We start from the raw sequence: 22,545 nt of genomic DNA, 5'->3' as shown, positions 1-22,545 counted from the left end.
ACATTTTGAGCGATGTGTTGTACAAATTCTCTCCTACTCCATATGTGCAATAATGGATAAAGGACCGTTTGTTTAACTCCATGCAGAAAGGGATGAAGGATTTCTAATTGTCTCTTACATCTTTTCCATTACCCTCTCAATATACTTAGAGACAACACAGAGACATCACAATGTAATAGTAATGTGATAGTAATACAGAAATCTCTATCTTCCCTGTACCTCAATATTCTTGCATATGGCAAATCATTACTCTTACCAAGAAACAAAAATATCTGCACGTATTTTTATTTTAAATTTTTCTATTCCAAAATCAATTGTGTTTTTACCAGATCAGCAAAAAGTTCATCTGTTACCTAAGTACCATGAGTAGAAAGCTTCTCTCACAATATGATGCTATCAAAAGGATTGTAGAAATGTACCTTTTCCTTTCCTGACAATTCACAAACCTTTCTAGCACACATTTGGAATGCTTTAACTCTCACATGGGAATTCCTCCATTTTTCAGCCCTAACCACAGATGACTATTAGGGAATTATTAAGTGAGACTATTACAAGAAAAATTAAATTAAATTTGCGTGACTGCTACATCATTAGCCCAAAAAATGAATCTCAGTTCAAAACTTAAACACATAATTCCTTATTAAGATTGTGACTAAAGTTTTGTAGGTTTGCTATGTTAGGCATCTTAGAAGTAGGCTGTCCCTACACAATTGTATCTACTGAAAGGGAATTTCTTTTTGCTTTGCATTTCACACTAGCCTTACAAAATATGTGTGGAATCTCCTAGCGAATAAAAGCATGGATTTTAAATAGTTCTACAGCAAACTCAGGGATATCATATTTTACTGAGACACTCTCAGATACAGTTATATTATTTTAATTACTCTTATTTTCCACAGGTTTTGAGAAGTTTCTCAAATAATAACTTGCTATTTCACATAAAAGATCTGTAACATCTTTTCTTATGAGTTTTAGGCTGCATATTGTATCTTAATAAATTCTTTTTATAGGAGAGCTTGTCATTTCCCAAAGTTGTCTCTCAGGGAAAGACAAATCCTACAGGCTCACAAGCTGCTGTGAAAATTCAGAACATTTTATTCACATATAAATGCATGGCTGTTTTCCAATGATGGACAGGCATCTCTGAAGGTCTGGGTTTTGGACAATAATTGTTTTTCTAAGAATTAATATCTTGTCTGCTAAGTTATTTGTGTGTTTCTTTTCTCTAACATTCCAGTTAAACCGTTGCCTTTATGTCCTTTTTATGGATGACGGTGGACAGAAAATTGAGGTTCATCAGATGCAAATTTGTCTTTACATTGGTAGAATAATATGGTGGTACACATCCCTGCCAACAGCTAAATAGTCTAGAGAACAGCTTACAAGAAGCTTCTGCTGGTATGCAATGATTTTCTTCCAGAAAGCTGATTCCTGAACTTCTGGTTCTCCATATCTGTGAGCATGAAGTTGTCTTAATTTCTGTTTCCCTTTGTCTTCTTTAGCTTTCTCCTCTTTTTCTCCATCTTCTCCTCTTAGGACACAAATGAAGCCAAAATATTATGTCAAGTTAATAAAATTGCTAAACCAAAAATTAAAGTCACACCCTGAAAGAAACCATTGCATCTTTTCATGAGGCTCATGTAGTCATGACTCACACACATGAATAAAAAGGAGACATATCACTCTTCAGCCCAAAGCGTTGGCGAGGGTGACAGTCTGGTTAAGTCTACAGATAATTAAACTTAATGTTTTGGCACCTCGAAGTGAGTAGAGTAACTGGTAGAGGCAGGTAATGAAGAATCTGCCAACCTTATTACCTGAAGGTCTGCTTCATAATTGTGCAGCTAATACTTGCACTGACAAAAGTCTGTAAGTTGAGAGCTTGTCGGTATGAGTGCCTATATGTCTAAGTGCTCCCCTCCAACCTCATGCACTTGAACTATCTGGTTCCCAACAAGGTTGCAAAAATCTTTGGTTCTTCTTGCATTTACAAGCCAAACCAAGTTTTAAATTCTGCATTTCTGTTCACCTGAGCAATTCATAAGTACCCACTCCAGGAGGAGACAGGAATAAGAAAGCTTGACAGCATTTGATGTGTGATTATCACAATGCTGCCCAATTACAGAAAGTCATAGTTACTGGGCTGCCTTCTCCAAACACATGATCTAAAGAACTGTGAATCATTTTAGAAGTTAATTTGACCCGCCAGCATGATAGATGAAAGGATCACAGAAGTCCATTTGAAGCCAAAACAGAGTTAGAGGCAACTTATAGGTTACATTATTAATTTCTCTGTACTTATCTACAGATAGAATAACTGATGTCCTAAGATGTTTCTCTTACTAGAATACATTCAACAAACTTTCACTTGAAAGTTCACTTGAAAGTTTGTCTCATGTTAGGTGTGACTTCACGGCAGCTAACAGTGCCAGGCACTGCACTGCTCACAGAGGAACTGCAACTCACGCAGTCAAGCGGAAGAATCGCCAGTGAAGTGACCTTCAAAAGTCAGCAAGACTCTCCTTCACAAAGTTATACTGAGTTAGAAATTTGCTTTACTGATTTGGAAGAAGAGGGTTTTTTTACTGGCAAGTGTTTGTCATCCCAGGAGAGCAATAAGGATAGAACTTTGAACTAAGGGACCAACTTAGAATTTTGACAGTGACATATCGACTACAGGAACTGTACACGTATCAGAATCGTACATGTATCAGGAACCATAAAATACAAGGATGGAGTGTCATACTTTTTACTGGTTAAAACCAAGCACTACGTTTTGCTTTCCACTATTTTTATTCTGAGCTAGTCTCATTAACACTAGATTTTAACCTATCTTAAAAAGATTAAAATGATCATTTATCAAATGCCAACACTTGTTCTCCATAAAGATGTGAAAGTACTCAGTAATCCATTAAAATTACATTGGAATATTAAGGTTTTGCAAAATCCAAATAACTCAAAACAGGTCACAGCAAATGGGAGGGGCAAAACAGATTCAGTCTCTACCACTGATGGATAATAAGCCTCTGGAACCCAAGTGCTCTTACAGTTTTTCAAAGAGATTTTCTTTGAGCTTTCAGACTTGCCAAAACCAACTTAATCAAACACATTGCATAAGAAACTAAATCCACATTACAAAGGATGCTGATGGAAGAGGAAAAATCATAAAATCTCTGAGTGATGCTATTTACATGGCTTTTCCTTGCAAACATGCATGGATGTGGAGAATGGTTAAAAAAAACCCCTAACTGTGGAACATGAATGGACACAAAATTAAAGGCAAAGTAGTAAGTACATATCAAGCTGATTTTTCAGTGAAACAAACCATATTTCACAGGATGAGGGGTTAAAGTAATACATACTCTGCTTTTTCAGGTTCAGATTTTGTTTCCTCCTTCTCTTCCTTTTCATCTTCTTTCACCTGCTCCTACACAAAGTCACATTAAAAAAGTGTCTAAACACTATGATACAGTACAGAGTTAAAATGATAGAGTGCAGAATGTTAGACTTTTTTTTTTAAACAATTTAAACCCTGAGAGAAGATGATCCTTCAATTTACGTTAATGAAGAGACATTTTAACACTGAATTAAAAGAAAATCAAACCACCTTGTACTTAGAGAAGTCTGTGGGAATTCAAGTTTATGACATCAGAGAGGGTAAACACCAGTAACTATATGTGATTCCTTAAAAAACATGTCACAAAACTCAGAAAAACATAGATGCAAGTTTTGTTTCAAGACTGTACTTAACATACAAAAGAGGGAAACATACAGCAGAAATAAGAGACAATTACCTGGATTTTTTCCTGCACCTCAGGCATCGGAGCTAAGGAGGGAGTGCTCAGTAAATCACTCAAACCAGCATTTGGATTGTGAGGGATCAATTTATACTGTCCACCTTCTCGTTTCAAATCCAAACCAAATATATCTGAGAGTAGATCACTCTCATCAGATAAAGTTCTCAGATCTGTCAAGTCTTCTGTAGGCAATGCAGCTTCTGTTGGCTTCCTTTCCCCCTCTTCTCCTTCCCCACGCACCTCATCCTGAGTGGGATCTGGCATATTAGCTAATAGTTCAGCCACCTTGATTTTCTTTGCTCCTTCTACTAGGCTTCCTCCAAGCAGCAAACTGCATATGATGCGAAAGAAGCCCCGGATGACACTACAAGCAAAATGTAGTAAGCCCATCAAAATGCTCCAATAGGAAGAAAACAAAGCCATGACCATGTCCTTCATGGTCATTTTCTTCACTTTTTTCATCTGTTTCTTTAGGCTCTTCATGCTGAGCATTTTCATAAGAGTCATTAAATTATACTTGAGAGCTACTAATGCTGACTTCATGGTCACAAGAGAGAAGAAACCCATTCTAGGATCCTGTTCCTCAGGCTTATCTCTCTCATTCTCCTCTTTATTTGCTGACCTTTCATTCAGATCTGACTCAGAGATCTGGGCAGCCAGTTGCATTTCAAAGATGGTATCCTCACAGAAATTAACAAAAAGCTCCATCTTTTCTTTCTCCCCACCTTCATTTACAACATCGAATATAAACTGTCTCTTTGACTCTTTTACCTGAGGTTTCTCCCACTGAGTCCGACTTGACTCACTTATTTCAAAATAAACTCGTTCAATGCGCTTCGCACTGCCCATGATTTCTATGCGTCCAAGGAAAGGCTGAAAGTAATTCAGGACACTCTCCGACAGTTCAAGAAAAGTTTGCAAGCGGGTATCATGGGGCATGTGTTCTGACAGGTTGGTCAGGAGAACAGCAACATTGAAACCAATGTCTTTGGCAGGTTCATGGAATCGTTTCACAAACTCCTCGTAGTCCAGAGTCTCATTCTCATCTGTTTCAGCACATGACAGCAGAAACTCAGTTTCGGACTGGGTGTAATGCTTATGGCTTTCCATTGCCTTGTGAAAATCCCTCTTTGAAATTATCCCTTTACCATCAGGGTCATATTCTTTAAACGCATCAGAGGAAGTCAAATCCTTCAATTTTAAGAACATATCAAAAAACTTCAGAATCATCTCCACATTGTTGGACGATTCCACAAGCATATCGACCATCTGCTTGCCAATAGTTCCATTCACAACATTACCTAGATGTGATGACATGAAGTTAGAGATACTGATGGCAGCAAATGTTTTGGCAAAAAAAAGTGTGTAATAATGACTAGTGAAATAATCAAACAGTAAGAATGATAAACTATTGGCTAACACACTCACATGAGATAGCTAGCTGTAAAATCAGGAATCTTTTACCAATAACACTACTCTAAGACTTGGAAAAAACATAAGTGACTAAGTATTTGCCATTAAAGAAAGGAAGAACTAACAAGCTCTACAGAGAGACATCTGTTACAATACATGAGGCTGCATACTATGAATTTTACTATAGTGCAATATAGACAGAACTAGTGTCACATGAGTTAGGATGAGTAGCTCAGTAGGTTACTCATGAAGAACAGCCTACAATACTAAGAATTTACTTTCCTTCTCAGTGACCTTCTATAAGCAAAGCATGCTACGCTGCAATCTATGCTACATTTACTGCCGTCCCAGTTTTCTCAAGAAAATAAATGTGATAGAATACATGTAAGAAGCAAAAAGGAAAAACAGATCTTTGGATCATCTATGTTTGGTTAGTCCAGTATTGGAAGCACTAATACAATACTATAACGGAGCTAAAGAAATAGTAGTATTTCTCGACAATGATTACGTTATCTGGGAAATCATAATTTCAGGTACTAGCTATAAAGGACATTGAATCTAGTCACTAGATGAATCAAAATCTGTTCCTTATACCAAAATAAATGCAATATAGTAAAGGTGTTAATAAAATGACCGATAAGTGGTTCAGTTCCTAGAACTCAGGATTCCAACTTCAATAGTGAAAAAAACTTTTTCACCTAAGCCTAAAGAGAAGCCAAGTTCATGGAAACAAAGTAAAACTTTTGCTAGAGTTGGATTTTATAAAATTCTGACATTCAGAATTAATATAAACTATATCATCTACACTATATAAATCTCCCATTCACTTTAAGACCTAACAACTCCTCTCACAATTGAGACAGGAAAATTAAAAACATGAAGGAAAATGGAGCATTGTATCTCACAAGAAGAAAATCACAAAGGTAAAAACTTTGCTAGAACAACTGTGAAAGAGGATTCTAAATTAAATTTTTACTACCTTCCAGCATTGACAGCAACATGACCACCATATCCTTCTGAAGATCCATTAATTCCTTCAGTAATTCAATTTGACTGGAATCCTAAATAATGAACACAATATATATAATATCTGTTGACCTCTTTGACATTTGTGCATGCATATTTCACTCTGTAACAATGAGCCTTAGAAATTAAGAAGCTAGTAGTGTCAAAGTTGATAATACAGTGAAAAAATATTTCATTGCTTGATTCCTCACTGTACATTTATGGGATCAAACATTTACATGATCATCTGTTTTAAAGACAGTAATTTAAGAAAGACAAAGTGAAAACTGAAGGTGATGAAAAAATTTTAAGCAGTAACTTGGTATGTCAAGCTCACAAATGATCCCTCTGTAATGTTTCATGTCGGCTAAAATATTGTTGCTGTTGGTGTAATCTAGTTTATAGCTGTGAAGACTTGAAAAAACAATGGCAGCAGCACATAGACCTCAAACTGTAACATGATTCAAATTGAGTGATTCCATTATAGGCCACTAAACTTTTTTGGGGAGAAAGAAAAATGAAATAAAATTTCAAAATATTTATTGATAAAGTTGCATTAGTATGTCCTTAAATAGACATGATATTGATTCTTTTAGCCATCTTTTATTTCATTTGGCTTATCAAGTTTACTATTTTGCTTGCCAATGATTTCAATCTTGAGTCTATCTGGATAGATTTATTCAACTATTTAATTTCTTCCTCAATGACACATTGTTATGTCATGCCATTGATAAGGTAAACTTAAGCATTGTTGGACTTCAATAATTAGTACAACAAACTCCAGGTACATTATGGCAATTTGGATCTTGGATTGAAAACAGCACAAGTTGGAAATAATGAAGATTTGTAATTGATTTGTCTTGTAAATTTTCATTATAAATCTTCTTACTTCAGAAGTTGCTTATAACCTGGATGATCTTTGTTCATTTAGACTGAAAATTTTACTTTCATTTTCTGCCTACAGAGATTTCTTAGGAAGTATTACCAATATCACCTTGTTGCTTCCTAGTATAAGACTAGAGAGGGAAGGTGCAAAAACCAAACACACACAACAGTGATTTAATTTTGTTCCTATTCAGTTCTTGTTTCAAATATTCTTCAAAACTGCTCTGGAAACTCCTGATTTAAAACCAAAAAGCAAATACTGAGCCCAGGCAGGCCTCTCTTACAGACAAAAGCCATATGGCAATTCCTTATGAATCCATTTAGCCACACTACACCTTTGAAAACTGGTATTCTAATAGAATCTGAAAGGCTTACTAATATATTCTTGCAATAAATATAAATGAACAAAAGAACCCACGTCTATTCTGCTTTTTCCCAAGGCTCTGCTGGCCCCCTAAAGGAGCTCCCAAAAGCCAAGAGCTTGAGCTCCATGCAGAAGAAAGACACCATGGTTATATTTAACAAAAAGTAAAACAAAGATACCTGAGACAGCTTCATCTGCATGTGGGCAAACACATGAAGAAAACCAACTACTGCATCCCATAGCCTGCTGTGTGCCAGACTTTGCTGATTCCCAGTACATGGCCCCTATTGTTCAGGGGGAAGAAAAAAAAAAAAAAGGAAAAAACAAAAGCAGAGTTGATTTGCAAGGAACTCAACAAAAACAGAAAGGAAGATATACAGGAAGTGCATAGCTCGGGGCTGTCCTTTAGAAACTGCCATGAAAAATGAAATATATATAGAATTATCTATTTAATAACTGCACTGACTTGTAAGCAATGCCTATTCCTAATAACCATTCTGCCTCTGTTTTAGCCAAGTCCCAATTTACTAATTCAGAATCATATAAAATATGTCTGCTTGCAATTTTAAACTGCAAATGCTAAAGGGGTACATATCTTCAAGCTGATTCTTCCCTACGTAGTTCTGTAAATCAGAAATAACTTTATAAAATGTTAATGCAAAATTGGCATAAAGGATTAGAGAATCAGACTCTTGATTATTTTTTTCCCCAGAATATTCTAGCTGTTGTAGAACACAGTGCTAAAGAATATTCTTTAAAAAATTCCAACTTCTGACAAGCAGGAATACAAAAATAAATGCATCTATATTATATTTCTATCTACATTATATCTACCTACATTATGTCTTCATGTCAAAAGCATGATTAATTTTCTTTCAAATCTATAAAATTCCAATGAAAATAATTTACCTGGATATACTCCGTAAGAGTATTGAAAACTTGTTTTGCAACCTGGATGGCTTTGGAAAAATTTCGTTGTCCTTGCTCGTCAATAACATCCTTCCCAGAATAATACCAATAGAAATCACTAATGGATTCCTAAAAAACAGTTGTGAGAAGCAGAAAAAGATAATGTAATTAAATTGCCTCTATCTGGTTATTAATCATGATAAGAAAGATAACATTAGCTAGCATTCTAGTTCTGAAAAGTATATAGTTTATAAAGGTTTTAAATGACCCCCTCAACGATTCTCAAGTATTACTTCAAGAATTGTAGTTTCATCTCAAGGGAATCAATAGGAAAACAAATAAAGTGAAATAAATAATTAAAAAACCCCACAGCAAACCTCAAAATAAAATTAAAAAAAAGAAAATTAGATCTCTTGGTATCTGCTCTTAGAAATACAACCACCTGCATTCTGAAAAGGAGTAGTCAGTAGTACTACCATGCTGCATGCCGTTCATTAAACAATCTGTCTTTATACTGCGTGCTTGACACCTAGTCAATAGTGGGAGCAAATGTTGCTTTATAAGCATGATTCCTCTTTCCGTTTTCCCCAAAGGTGAGCTTATTAAAGTTTCAACAAAGCAAGCAATGGAATTAAAATCATTGTATTGTCCCTACAACTTCTACAGAATGCATAAGGATAAAAAGCAATGTTGATAACAGCAGCAACTTAAAACCCAACAATTTTCAAAGTCTGGAATTCTCAGACCAAATAAATAAATGGCTAAAGGGAAAACTTAACTAGATAAATAAATAAATAAATAAAAAAACCCACAAAACCCCACCACAAAAAAAACCCACCAAAATATATTAGCATGCACAGTGATTTTCAGAAAGATGAGAGTAATAGGTAAAAATTATTAACATTTATCACAAAGTGTGTTTTCATGTCTTCCACATGCTCCAATGTGGAAACAAATTAGACTTTTTTCATTATTTTCTACCCAGTTGTGACAATGTAATGTTTTCATATTTAAAGATTAGGGACATAATTCAAAGGTTGAAGGGTTTTTAATCTACGCTTCTGCTTTGTTTTTTTCTTTTTGCCTTTTTTTTTTTCCTCAGAAAATGATGCGCTGTTCTTATGCTTCACTCCATGCCATCCCATGACTATCGATATAGCAGCCCAGTGTTCAGACTAAATGAGAACATGGACAAAGAAGCAGCTGGCTGAAGCTTCACTTGAACAATACAAAACACGCTTCAGTCACGGGGTAGCCTCAATCAACAACAGGCTAATGGTATTCACTGGTACGCTTAGCATGTATCTACCTTCTGCCTGCTCTCCTTGGTTAACAGACTCCATCGCATTCTTGCACTGAAATCAGTCTTGCACACTTTTGTCACCTTTGACTCTCACAGTACAAAATAACAACTCTTAAAGAACTGTAACCAGTAAAGAATTACAGCCTCTCGCATGAACATGGGCTACAGTGACCAGAATGTGTCATGACAAATAAATGTGCTCCTCGAATAAAACAGATAAGGATGAAGTTTGATTTTGTGGCAGCAAACCATGTGTTGCTGAAGGAAATTCCAGAGAAATTAAGAACTTTGGAGTCTCCACATACCAACTTCTGCCTTATGATCAAATTAAATGAAATAAATTAAAAAACAAAGATAAATATTTTATAGATGCAAGTCATTATTGTCATCTCCTTAATTAATAGATAAGTTAACATACCTGAACTCTTAATAAGTAATCCACAGTGGAAATTATAATATTAACAGTTGTGTTGTTACCAGTCTGAGTTCTCAGGTAATTCTGAAAATCTAAAAATTCAAATAAAAGTTTAATTTAAATTTACTTAAGTGTTAAAGACTTACAAAACTACTCCAGCAAATTAATTCTGATTTAACATGATCTAGGAAAGTATAGCTTAAAGGAATGGATTTTTTTTAACTCCTCCTTTTTTTTTTTTTAACAAATTGTTTTGAGACTTTCAGTATTTTATTGCGGAGATCACATACCAGTGAACTTCTGAAGCCAGAAGCCTGATTATCTGTTTCGTCTGTAGAACTTTAACTTGGTCTTATTTTCATCTCATTTATGACTAATTTTACAACTCTAGAACTCCATCAATATCAACATAATTATGTCTAGTATATATTGTTAAGCAAAAGCAAAATTAAATCATGTAATTATACAATTCCTGATTACAAAATCACAAATATGTCCAATGGCTAAAAGAAATTATCTTCTTTTTTTTTCATTTTTCTTCTTCTTTTTCTTCCGTGATAATGACACAGAGAACACAAGGAAATGTACTTAATAATAAAAATACACTTAATATAATGTATTTGTATAATTTGCGTTTGTATTTTAAAAAAGATTCTACTTCTTCAAGAAAGGTATTGTGCACGTTGTTGTAATTTCATATACAATTCTAACTGACATTAGTGCCAAATAGCACACGCCAGAAAGCATACAAATGCCAAAGAACAATAAATACACCTTCTTGTTATATTTTTCCTCTGAATCTTCACAGACTATAAACCATGTACATTTTCCTATATAAATTTACCTTTCCTAGTAGGTGAAGATCCAAACCCCATCATTTTGGAAACTAATGTCTTCTCTACAAAGTTAAAGCTGATTAAAAAAACTGGCAATTTTATTCCACATATAAATATTTTCCTTTCATGTAGGGTCTAGCAGCAACTCCACCTTTCATAATCTTTTGTGAAGGCTGCCAAACCTTCAGCAATGAAGAGCTTTTATCTTTAGTTTCCATCACCTTGGTTCAGCTGACTGGCAGCCTGCCACAAACCTGAATTATGTCCTTCACAAAGCAACTGAAGGAAGCGGAAGAGGTCACAGGTGAACTCATCATCCTGCATCACCTTTTCTCCTGTAGAAAGGCCAGATGGAAGCAGATTATCACAGGCTGCCAAGTAACACCCCACAGCCCCTGAAGAAAATCTCCATATTTAATGTGAAGAGAAGAGGAGAGAAAATTTATAACCACCAATATATCTGAAGCACATATGACTTGTGCTTGGCAGATAGCTATTTGGTTAAAAAAAAAATTATGGAACTTAACTTTTGATTTATAAATATGGCAGCATGAGCTTGGCAACATTTTACAAATAATCCATGATTTACGTTCTTGTTTGACTTTGCTGGGCATGAATGCTGCATTACATACAAAGGTTAGGATTGGATTAATTTGGTTTCCATTCATCACAAGACAAGGTACTTAAAAATACAGGAAGAGATTTAATCAAACAGTAATGAAAATCATTCCTCAAATAAACTATTAGGTTTTAAAATACTCTAAAATAACCCATGAAATGTACAGCCATGTGCATTCTCAAGAATCATTTAGGCTGAAATATTTGAGGATTTAGTACCTGTCTGCTGCTGACACAAATTGGATGTTGGGCATTTGTCTCCCTTGACAAAATAAAGCAATAAACTTATGATGATCTAAAACAAATGCCAATGTGCTTTACTGAATTAGGCCCTTCAGTTCATTTTTTGGTAAATAGCTAATATCCAAATGTATAAAGCCTCAAAATATTTTCTGGATTCTTCACAGGAAACAGCATAGTAAAAAGCCCTCAATTAACACACCATTATTTCAATTACATCAATACATACAGTTAACGTTGTACACTGATGTGTGAAGAGGAGAAACAACCATTCATCCAGGAAAACAATCACGACTGAGGAGAATGTAGAACAGCTAATAAAATGACACAGGAGAACAACAACATAGGTGTTCAAAACAATAAAGACCCCCTACAGAAAGTGAGGAAATTCTCATTTAGAACTTTGGAAAAGTATTTGGAATGTATATGGCAACAAAAACGGAAGCCATAAAACTACTTTTTAAGAATATACATCATTTGAATATATGGCCAGGTGCTATTTGTAGACAACAAAAGGAAAGGAGATAAAAATGTAAGCAAACTCCAAAAGAATTTAGAAGATTTTTTTTTTAATGGGGAGATATTTTCAGCTTTTATCTGAGCTTCAAAATCCCATGTCTACAAAGACAATAGTTTTAGTGTGTGAACAAAAGGAAACCAGAGGAGTAAATGAATTAAAACTTAAAAGAAAGAAAAAGTTTTTTTCAAAAAGGTTATAGACAATAATAATTACATTAACAATTACTGACATACTGTTTTATTGGTGGACAACTAATTATAATGTCTACATTTATAAATTATTATATTATTATAATTACACTATTACAGCTGAAATGTAAAGATTATTTAGTACAATTTGGAATCTATATAAATGTGAAAATGATCAGAAGTTTAATTTTACATAAAGTCATGAACAATTTCCAGTTCAAGCTAATGGACTTATCAGTCCACAGCCTGTGAATTTTAAAGTGAGAAGCTTCATTAAAATGGTAGGGTTAGGAAGCAAAAGCATTTTGAAAACTAATCTGAATATTTTTGAAGTACAGAATTTCACTCTTTCCTGTTGCTATCAAGACATAGTGTTTGGTATCAAGAGCACATAGCACCAAAGTATATGCCAACACAGTTTCTTCTAACATAGGGAAAGACAAAATGCTCTTCCTCCTAATTCCAGAGATCTGCTTATGGTAGTGTCAAACAATATACAATTCTTTCTCCAAGAATGAGCCAAATACTATAAATGACATTCCATGACATTTTTCTCCAACCCAGATATAAATACCAGATATATAGTTTTTCAGTCACAAAAGACTAAAAGTCCTTTCTGCTAATTAAACTATGAAAAATAAATGACTGCTTCAGTCAGTGCTGACTAATGTATACATACAATATATGCCCAAGAAGGCAAGAAGGCAAAATCAAGAGGTGCCTGTCCACTTAAAAGTATATTGTTCAACATTATATGCAAGTTCAGCCCTGCAAGATACTTTCATACATTGCTGGCCAAAGGCCAGAGTATGCCTGCAGGATTAGTCACTTTTTTTATTTTATTTATTTAACTGAACTCCTGTCATGCTTAAAGTTACACTGGGAGTCACATGCTTTGTAGATTGCATTGGGTCTGGTCGAGATGGAGTTAATTTTCCCCTGTGCTGTGCTGGGTATCGGTAGCCAGAGAGGTGCTGATAACACACCGGTGCTTTGGCTGCTGCTGAGCAGCGCTGGCACAGCACCAGGGCTGTCTCTCCAGCATTCCCCTCACCGGGACGCTGGGGGTGGGCAAGATCTTGGGAGGGGACACAGCCAGGACAGCTGGCCCAAACTGACCAAAGGGATATTCCATACCATATGACATCTCAGCAACAAAAGCTAAGAGAAAGGAGGAGGAAGGGGGGGCATTTGTTTTTACAGTGTTTGTCTTCTGGAGCAACCGCTACACATACTGAAGCCCTACTTCCCAGGAAGTGGCTGGACATCGCCTGCTGATTTGAAGTAAAGAATAAATCTTTTGTTTTACCTTTGCTTCTGTGCACAATCTTTTGCTTTTGCTTTATTAAACTACTTTTATCTTGACCCATGAGGTTTTTTCCATCTTATTTTTCTCCCCTTCCTGTCCTGCTGAGGTAAGGAGTGATAGAGCAGCTTGGTGGGCACCTGGCGTCCAGCTAAGGTCAATCCACCAGTTGATCTAGATGAATTTTTATATTTTGCAAAAATAAGCATTATAGAAAGACAAAGAGTTGGTGGAGCCTGTACCTTCACACTGTGTGTAGCTTGACTGCTGAGATGGCAATGATATTTTAAAATTACTCACACGGAAAATTGCTAATGTATTATGGTTGGAAAAATCAAGCCCATAAAGGGCCCAACCATGTATTTCTTACATATCAAGATATCACTGAATCTGACCCATTTGGAGGAATAAGACTACAGAATAAGTTACAGTTTAATATTTTTCCACTTCTATTTTTCTTGCCCTCTTATCAAGGAAGATTTTTCAGAACAAGAAGGAAAACAAGTCTCAAGTTAAAACGATTATACAGATTACTTTATGAAGCAATCTTCTGGCTTTTAGTACACACAATGGAATTTAGGAATTTTGATAAAATAAATTCTAATTGTAATATTGGAAGGGTCTGGAAGGGTCTTTTATTTAGCTCCACTGTAAAGAAATAACAAAATGAATACAAGTTATTGCAAAATTCTGCAAAATCTGAAGGTGTTTAGGTACATCATTTCACACAGGCTGAGAGGTCCGTTCCTTTTGGAAATATTTTTACATATTTCAAAATGAAGCAAAACACCCCTGTTTCAAACCGCTTGCCACACTAAGATTGAAAATAATCCTGGTTTTCATTTCTATAGCTGATCAAAATCTGACCAAAACCAATGTTGGTATTGACAGGAATTGTAATTTTCAGATGTTACTTATTGACTGCAAGAGGTGTCTCACTGGTAACTACAGAACTGAAGTGCAGATCTGTTTCTTTCTATAAAATCTAAGAGAACAACCTTTGCTGCTGTGCACACAAATTCATGCCAGTACACACAAAGATTTGCATAGATAATGTACTTACAAACATACACACTGCATATAGCATGACTTAGGTTGTCACGAAACCATGTTCTTTAATTTCTGTTGATATGATGTATATTCTGGCATACATATTTGCTTAGATGTTAAAATGCTGCCGTTGCTCATGCTGTATGTAAATGATGTGGCTACACACATGAAGGCCTTAAGCCTGTAGTTTTTGCAAAACTGGTAGCTTGTGTTTCTGATGTATAGGAACAGAGGTATCATGTAAGTAATGAAAGTAAGACTGAATGAAAAATTAAATGCATGGGTTATTTCCTTGAAAGTGCATGTGTCCAAGTTTAATAATTCTCTCGTTTTTTTGCGTTTTGTTTTTCGTTTTTTTAATATCTCCTCAATGGAAGAGATCTAACATCTATTACTACTCTCAAACATTGGTCTGATGCTACCTGTTACAGAAATATACAAATACTTTCAGCTTTCAAAAAGGAAAAGGGCTCCTTTTTGATGGCTTTTAAGCAAGAGTAAAGCTCTCCCATGATAATCCAAATGAATTTATTTTTATCACAAGACCTGGGCAATAATGGATTGGATTGTGAATGCTGCATGCCTTTGACTTCTCAATAATCTGATTCAAATAAGAAACGTACTTTCTTACCAAGTGACGCATAACAGTTTCTCTGAACTGAAGCTACTTGTTTCCTTTTCAATGCAAACACTGATTCAAATACAGTGATATAAAGGTGGAAAACACTCCTCCGAGGTAGGCTACAGTGGAATACCCAGAATTTAAACACTCACTCTAAGTGTGACTAGGTTGGTGAAGGACAAAAGCATATTTATTGATTTCACAATATCAATGGCTGACAATAGCCCTGATGTGTACCCTCATTATAGCTTTTTATTGAATGGCATGTGTACCACAGTCAGTTTAATAGAAAGTCCTTTAAGACCTACTATCAAATCAAATTTCATTCTAAAACTATATTTTATTCAAATAAGCCTTCTGTGAACTTCTGGAGAAACAAAACAATGCTATGATTCAATATTAAAAGATTAAAAATAAAAATAGAGCTTTCCTGACAAAAAGGGGAAAAAAAAGTTAAATAATCTACATGTAAATTTAACATCTTAAATTTTTTACTTGATAAGTAAAACAAGTCTCCCCAAAGGAGAAAAGCATTGCACTTTCAAGATTTTTGTGACTCACAGTGAAATAGCATAGAGTATGAGTGTTAAACGAAAAATGAAAAACCATTGCAAGATAATAAGCATTTCTACATATCCTTGATTTTGAGCCCCCCTTTTTTGAAAAGGAAACAGAACAATCAAAACAAAATACATACAGAAGAAACAACATTGAGTACATCACAAAAACAAGGAAGAAACACATTTGCTAAAGAACCATCAATGTTGTTACCAGTGGGGGTTCCAGGGTTTGGAAAGGGAAGGTAGTACCAGTCAGAGGAATATCAGGACAAGGAGCTTACGATGCGGACAGCACAAAGAAACAGTTGGAATAGAGCAATAAATCTCACATCCATGCTGACTCAGTACAGGGCTTTCTACCTATTGCCAAGGTTGACATGGGACCAGAAACAAGCACTGCCCTTGAAGAAAAGTTGACTTGACTCCCGTTAAGTGTCACCAGCAGTTTTTCTTTGGCCTTGGCAAGAACAGTTTCAGGCTTATAGGTTGTAAACTCAATGACGATTACTCATTAATACTCATTACTCTTCTGCATCAGATTCAGATGGTATGAGAAACAGGCTACAGTGCACGTTTTATATCCCATCGTTCCCTTGGGAATCAATAAAATGAACTTTAATTGAGGAATAATTAATTACTCATAGAGTAGGTATCTCCCTCAAAAAAAGGAATGGGAGAAAACATTTCAACATCTTTGGTACTTCCTTTGTAGTATTTACAGATGGTTATTCATAGGATTGCAAACAGACATATGATGTCAGGTATCCCATAAAATCTAGGATACTTCAAAACTGTTCACTACAGGAGTTTCTCCACAGACACACTGGCTGGGCTTTCATAATGCTATCAGGTATTAATACCAGTACCTGTACAGCTCTTATGTAAACTACTTTTCAATGAATTGAAAAAGGTGTGCTTCATAATACAAAAAATTATTATTATTTGAAGTTGGCATAATATCAAGGCTAATGTAACCTGAAAAGGAAAAGTAAGTCTTTTTTTGTTTGGCTTTGCTTTGTTCTGTGTTCTTGAATTTTCAATAGCTGGATATTAATGCACAAAAAAAGGTGCTGTTAGCAAATATTATCCCTTTGTGCCAAGAAATCTTTGACATAGTGTGATTACTGTATCTTGACATTGCTGCTGCTCAGTATCAAAGAAAACGAAAACACATGATCCTAAGTGTAGAATTTTGTCAATCTGCCAAATAAAAAATTTTCACTGAGAAAACAAATAAAAAATCCAGATCATTCCCCTCCCCAACATTTGGCTAATGAAAAGACATTTGCTGTGTTTGATCTTATTGCTTCTGCTGAATGGCATGCTCATTTTGTATTTTAAATTCTCATTTCTCATGGCAACAGGAACACCTCATGGCAGCTGCTCCTACACAGCTCTTCCTTTACTTGAAGTAAGGAACCTTTGAGGTATAGGAACCTTAACACATCAAGTAGCTTTCAGAGCAAGGAAGAACCACCTGTAAACATTATTGATTCCTCTCAATTAGCGATGCACCACCTCTTTCTTGTATCAACTCCTGACCGCATTAGATAAACCTAGCCAGTGGCAAGTCCTCTCCTTACTAACCACCCTCAAATCCTCACTGGATCCACCACTGATTTCCTGTGCTTGCACAAATCAATGCAGCGATAAAGCCACATTCAATACACAACATAAATACTACAGGAGGACTATAGCACAAGGCTTTGTGTATGTATAGGTAAACTTTTTTTTTTTTTTAACATCCATCCATTGCAAATACTGGGCTCACTAAAATGAAAATAAATAAAAAAGAACAGAAAATAAAAAAGTTTAAAAAAGCTTGCTGCTCTTACATCTAGTGTGCCAGTTACTGTGCAAATCCTGAGAAAGGGAGGAAGAACAAAGTGGGGAGAGTTGACACAAAAACCAAGAATTTGGTAATACGCAATCATAATAATAATAGAAAAGAACCCACTAGTTTAACAGTCTTACAGGAACAAAAAATCTAATGCTGTTCAGGAGCTGTACAGTGCTGACACAAAGCTAAGAGCAGGAAAAATAAAGAATAGGCAGTTGTTTTTAATAATTACCACGCTCATGAGTGATGACTGAGGAAGGGAGGACAGGACAATTAGTTCAAAGAAAAAGAAACAGGGAAAAAAAGAAAAAAAAAGTTGAGAAACTGTTTTTAGCAGATACAAAATATAGTTAGTATTGGCTTTGGCAAAATTAGTTCTGTACTAAAAGAGAAAGATCAAATAAACAGAAAATTAAAAAAATCCCTCAAATGAGGAAGAACAAAAATACTCTAACATAAGTAGAGTCAATTATGCGGTATTTAAAGATTTATTTATATTTGCATGCAAAATCAGTCATTTGTAGAAATAGAGGCAGAGGTCAAAAGAAAAATGAGCTGATATCTTGACGGTCCATTTCAAAATCCAACATTATAAATGTAATTATTTAGTAGTAGAAATGTTGTCCAAAAGAGCAAAACATTGTGCAGAATAATCTTCAGTAAAACATTGAAAGTAACGGCCAAAACCTTACAGCTGCATCAGTGCAGGTGATAGCTGCATCAGTGCTCAATCCACAATATTGTGACCAAATTTTATCCACATGGGTTCACTTTATTTTGTTTACTCATATAAGTCTAGCAGGATTTGATCTATAATTTAAAGTGCGGGAGCACTTTTGGAGGAGCAGCATTTATGATTGGTCTTGAGGTCATTCAGTCAAATTTAATACTTCATGATTTTGATTTGAGACAGGCAGTTGAATATTCAGGAAATATGCCAGAAAAAAGAGCTACAGGCACAACAGCCAATGAGATATGCCATGTTGCAGGTATGAATTATGAACTCTCAAATGCAATAATGATTATACACTCAAGCTTTTTTACCTTGTTTTTAAGATAAAAACATGTTAAAAGATTAGGTCACTGTAGGATTTAAACATAAAAATGCACCGTAAAAAATTCTGAAGATAAGGGGAGAAAACGTGCTTTGGTAACTCTATTAAGTCACATAAGAATGAACCTAATGTTTCCAGACAATCACAGTAAGGGAGTAGTAGAACTTACTGTCAGACAGAAAGAAATTGACAGTGAACTGACAACACAGAGAGTAGAAAGCCAAATTGGTTGAAAGTCAAAAGTAAAGCACAAATTTTGTAATATTTCCCCAAAGACAAACAGAAAAGAATTATTTCAAAGAAAAAGCTTTCCCAGCAGACTTTTTTCCAAACAGCAGATACAGTTCCCTCGACCTCTAATATTTAACTTATGGCTCAACTAAATTGTCTGTTTTTCATTCCAGCCAAGACAGTTTAAGAAATCAGGTGGGAACTCTTAATTTCATTTCATGCTGAAACTCGTTAGGGAGTTCTGAAATGTTTTACATGCATAAACACTGCTGTTTGTAACTAGAACCTGTTTTCAATTTTACATGTAATGTCTTCACTTCTTCAGAATGATGCGTAAGAATCCTCTGAGATCGTTTTGAAACTCAACACATTGCTAGTGGTTTAGTATTGACAAGCATGGGCTCAGGTAGGCCAATTAAATATAAACCACTCTTGGGAGTCATATTTTAGCTTCAGCCTCTAGATATATATTTACAGGGTTCTTTCAAATTCAGCTTGCTTCTACAAAATGTAAAAGAGAAAAGTTCACAGATTATTTCTGTTAAATTGATAGTACCTGATCCCTCTTCAGTCACCATGCCAAGGCCTTCTGCTTTGTTCTGACGTTCAAATGCATTTAGGTCAAGAACACTGCAATGAGAAAAATTACATTTGCCCTGTGAATAAGTAAATATATGTAATATTTCATTTTGTGAAAGATAGAGAAGAATTTGTGATTTCATTTAAGTATATAACCATATTAGTGTCAAGAAGATACATTTCAGTGGCTTAACATATGTGTCTGCTACAAGATTACGGAACTCAGCTCTACAGACTTAACCTGCTTTTGTCCTGCAAATGACAATAGAATTTAGCTCTTTATGACTGACCAAAAAAAGGGAATGTATCTGTTTATGATATACATACTCATTTAGGGGTTACAAAGAAGCCATGTTATTGACTACTACTATATTATAGCCCAGTTCGTCCCAAGCACGAAGGTCCATTAAGAAACGATGCCATTATTAGTTCCACTCTTTGTTCCTCTCCTTCCACGTTCTGAAAAACTGAAGCTGCCAAAGGGGAATATGTATTCAACTAACCATATTTAAAGACCATATACGCTTACGTATTTCCATTTCTGAATCGGCAAAGTTCTGCCTTTCATGGTTTAGCTAGCTATGGATAACTTCTGTTCATAAGCAAGAATGTTTATGAAAGTCAGACGAATGTAGATGAACTACGGCAGTAGTTCTGCTGGCAAGAAATCTCACTGATTTCAAAATGAAACTTGGCCAAAGACAGTGTTAAGAAAAAAGGATATAACATGGTACCCTTGACATAACAGAAGACTGAAACCCCTTTTTAGTCCTATGATTTATGTTCATTAACACATTATTTATTGATGTGGTATATAAAACATATTGATGTGGTGTATAAAACATTTAAATGTATATATATTTCTATATATCTATAATCAATATAAACTGTCAAGAAGCACGAATGGACAAAAAAGGTCACAGTACCACCATAGTTTTTATTAAAACACAATATTGCATTCCTTTTTTCTGCGTTCTAAAAAGTTCTATTAATATTTCTAACAAAGATGGGTTTTCCCCAAATCTTTATGATTACTTAACATTGACCATTAACCTGGTCTCTGCAGGATTTACAGGATACCTCCAGAGTTAAGAATTAGCCCCTGAGGAATGCTCTTATCTCTGGAGTTGTTTTCTGGCATATCTCAGGTAGACACAAATGACATTAACATTCATGAAAAGACCTCGTTTACCAAGGCAGATCCATATCATATGAAGATTTTCATACCATGAGCACCACCTTGTCCTCTACCCCAAGTCTAGCACATTACAGTCCCCAGGTGCTGTTTGCAAAAAGTATATAGAGGATCTTTCAAAAAATATAAATCCTGTGGAATAAAACCTAAATGCAAAATAATAAATTTTTAAAGTAGGTATTTTCTTACCTACAGGACTGCATAAGACCAGCAAGGCTCTGAAAGAATCCCACATCCTTTTTATCTTTGAGGTAGTCAAGCATTTTCTACAGTAAAAACAAATAATTTACACAGAGAATTAATATTTATACTATGTGTTAATCTAGTTAATACTATATAGATTCTAGATTACTAGTGATGCTGGTTTTTTGAAATATCTCTAATATTTACAAATTAGATAAAAGAGTCTTGCAGAGAAAAATTCAGGTATCAAAAATAAAAAGAATATTTAATGCTCACATCCTTTACAGAAAAGGTCATCCATTTTGGATATTCCTTCCAAAAACATGGAAAATAAAGATAGTAACTAAATTCAAAACAACCAGCAGAATTTAGTGTTTAATATAAATACAATCTTGCCATTACTAGGCCACAAATTTGTATTGACACTACTGTTTATAGCATTAGACTGGGCTTGTTTGTTTTAGATTATTTCAGCTGCAACAGCACGTTAGCAGTCATGACAGTACTTTTTAAATTTGTTTTAGCTTTATTGTAATGTGTAATATCTATCTGATAATAGATTGCAACAACAAGAAGTTACTCAGTGGAGTGAACTCTGATTTTAGAATGCAATGCGTTATTGAGTAAAGGTATAGGATGATACCAGAGGTCTCAGTTGTGAACAAAAGTCACAATGCTCAAAGATTAATCTTAGCAGGAATGCCACAAGGATTCATGTTGTGAGTGAGGTAAAAGTCATTTTGCAAATAAAAAGAATAATAGGAAAAATGGATAATAAGTAACCTCCAAAATGAAAGAACACGTAAGCAGACATTGTTAACAAAACATATCGGCATAACTCCAAGTAGACCCAAGATCACAGGAAAAGAATAGCCCCGTCAACAACACCGTACTAATCAAAGCAAAGAACTCCAGAGGATGATGATTTTTCAAAACCACTTCTGTACCTGTCCCCCCACCCATAGCATTCTTCCCAAGGAAGACTGAAGATTCGATCTTAGGACCTAAAGGAAAATTGGAAAGGTGAGCATAACACCAGAGAAAATGGGTAGAAAAGAGGCAACTGAAAAAGCAGCAGTTCTAACTGTATTACTGATGCTTTTATGTTATAGGTATGTAATTTAGACCAGAAGTATTAATATTATTGTAACTGAACTGTTTCCTGCATTCTGATTAGTTAAGACTTTATCAAATAATTTAAAAAAAATTAGATTGTAGCATTACAAATTCAGATTAAATAACTACGTACAAATGTAATGATTTTCCTAAGTGATTTAACATCATGATGTCACAAAGAAGTAACTGGCAATAGCTCAAGGAGATACTTTTCTGATGGTCTTTCTGGTCAATTCCTGGTAATGACAGCCCCTGAAAAGAGCATTCTTTTTGGCTGCATTCAGCTGCTCCAGCGGTTGCTTAACTTGGGATCCT

The 22,545-nt window shown here is 35.0% G+C and overlaps 1 protein-coding gene across 7 annotated transcripts in view; it reads right to left on the bottom strand.

Annotated features, from left to right (window-relative positions):
• Nucleotides 1–22,545, bottom strand: part of RYR2 (ryanodine receptor 2) — a 428,642-nt gene that overhangs the window by 27,772 nt on the left and 378,325 nt on the right. For all 7 annotated transcript variants that reach the window (XM_054819177.1, XM_054819181.1, XM_054819182.1 and 4 more), the window contains 10 exons: nucleotides 21,121–21,197; nucleotides 19,714–19,787; nucleotides 11,182–11,262; nucleotides 10,095–10,183; nucleotides 8,374–8,502; nucleotides 7,644–7,748; nucleotides 6,190–6,271; nucleotides 3,795–5,098; nucleotides 3,363–3,427; nucleotides 1,384–1,531 (listed from right to left, as the gene is read on the bottom strand). In XM_054819177.1, coding sequence (XP_054675152.1) covers nucleotides 1,384–1,531; nucleotides 3,363–3,427; nucleotides 3,795–5,098; nucleotides 6,190–6,271; nucleotides 7,644–7,748; nucleotides 8,374–8,502; nucleotides 10,095–10,183; nucleotides 11,182–11,262; nucleotides 19,714–19,787; nucleotides 21,121–21,197 — 2,154 coding nt within the window. The remainder of the gene's footprint in view (nucleotides 1–1,383; nucleotides 1,532–3,362; nucleotides 3,428–3,794; nucleotides 5,099–6,189; nucleotides 6,272–7,643; nucleotides 7,749–8,373; nucleotides 8,503–10,094; nucleotides 10,184–11,181; nucleotides 11,263–19,713; nucleotides 19,788–21,120; nucleotides 21,198–22,545) is intronic.

Source organism: Grus americana, chromosome 3, assembly GCF_028858705.1.
Source record: "Grus americana isolate bGruAme1 chromosome 3, bGruAme1.mat, whole genome shotgun sequence".
NCBI classification, from domain to species: Eukaryota; Metazoa; Chordata; class Aves; order Gruiformes; family Gruidae; genus Grus; species Grus americana.
The sequence above is the reverse complement of the archived record's forward strand: the minus strand, read 5'-3'. Positions and strand labels throughout refer to the sequence as shown.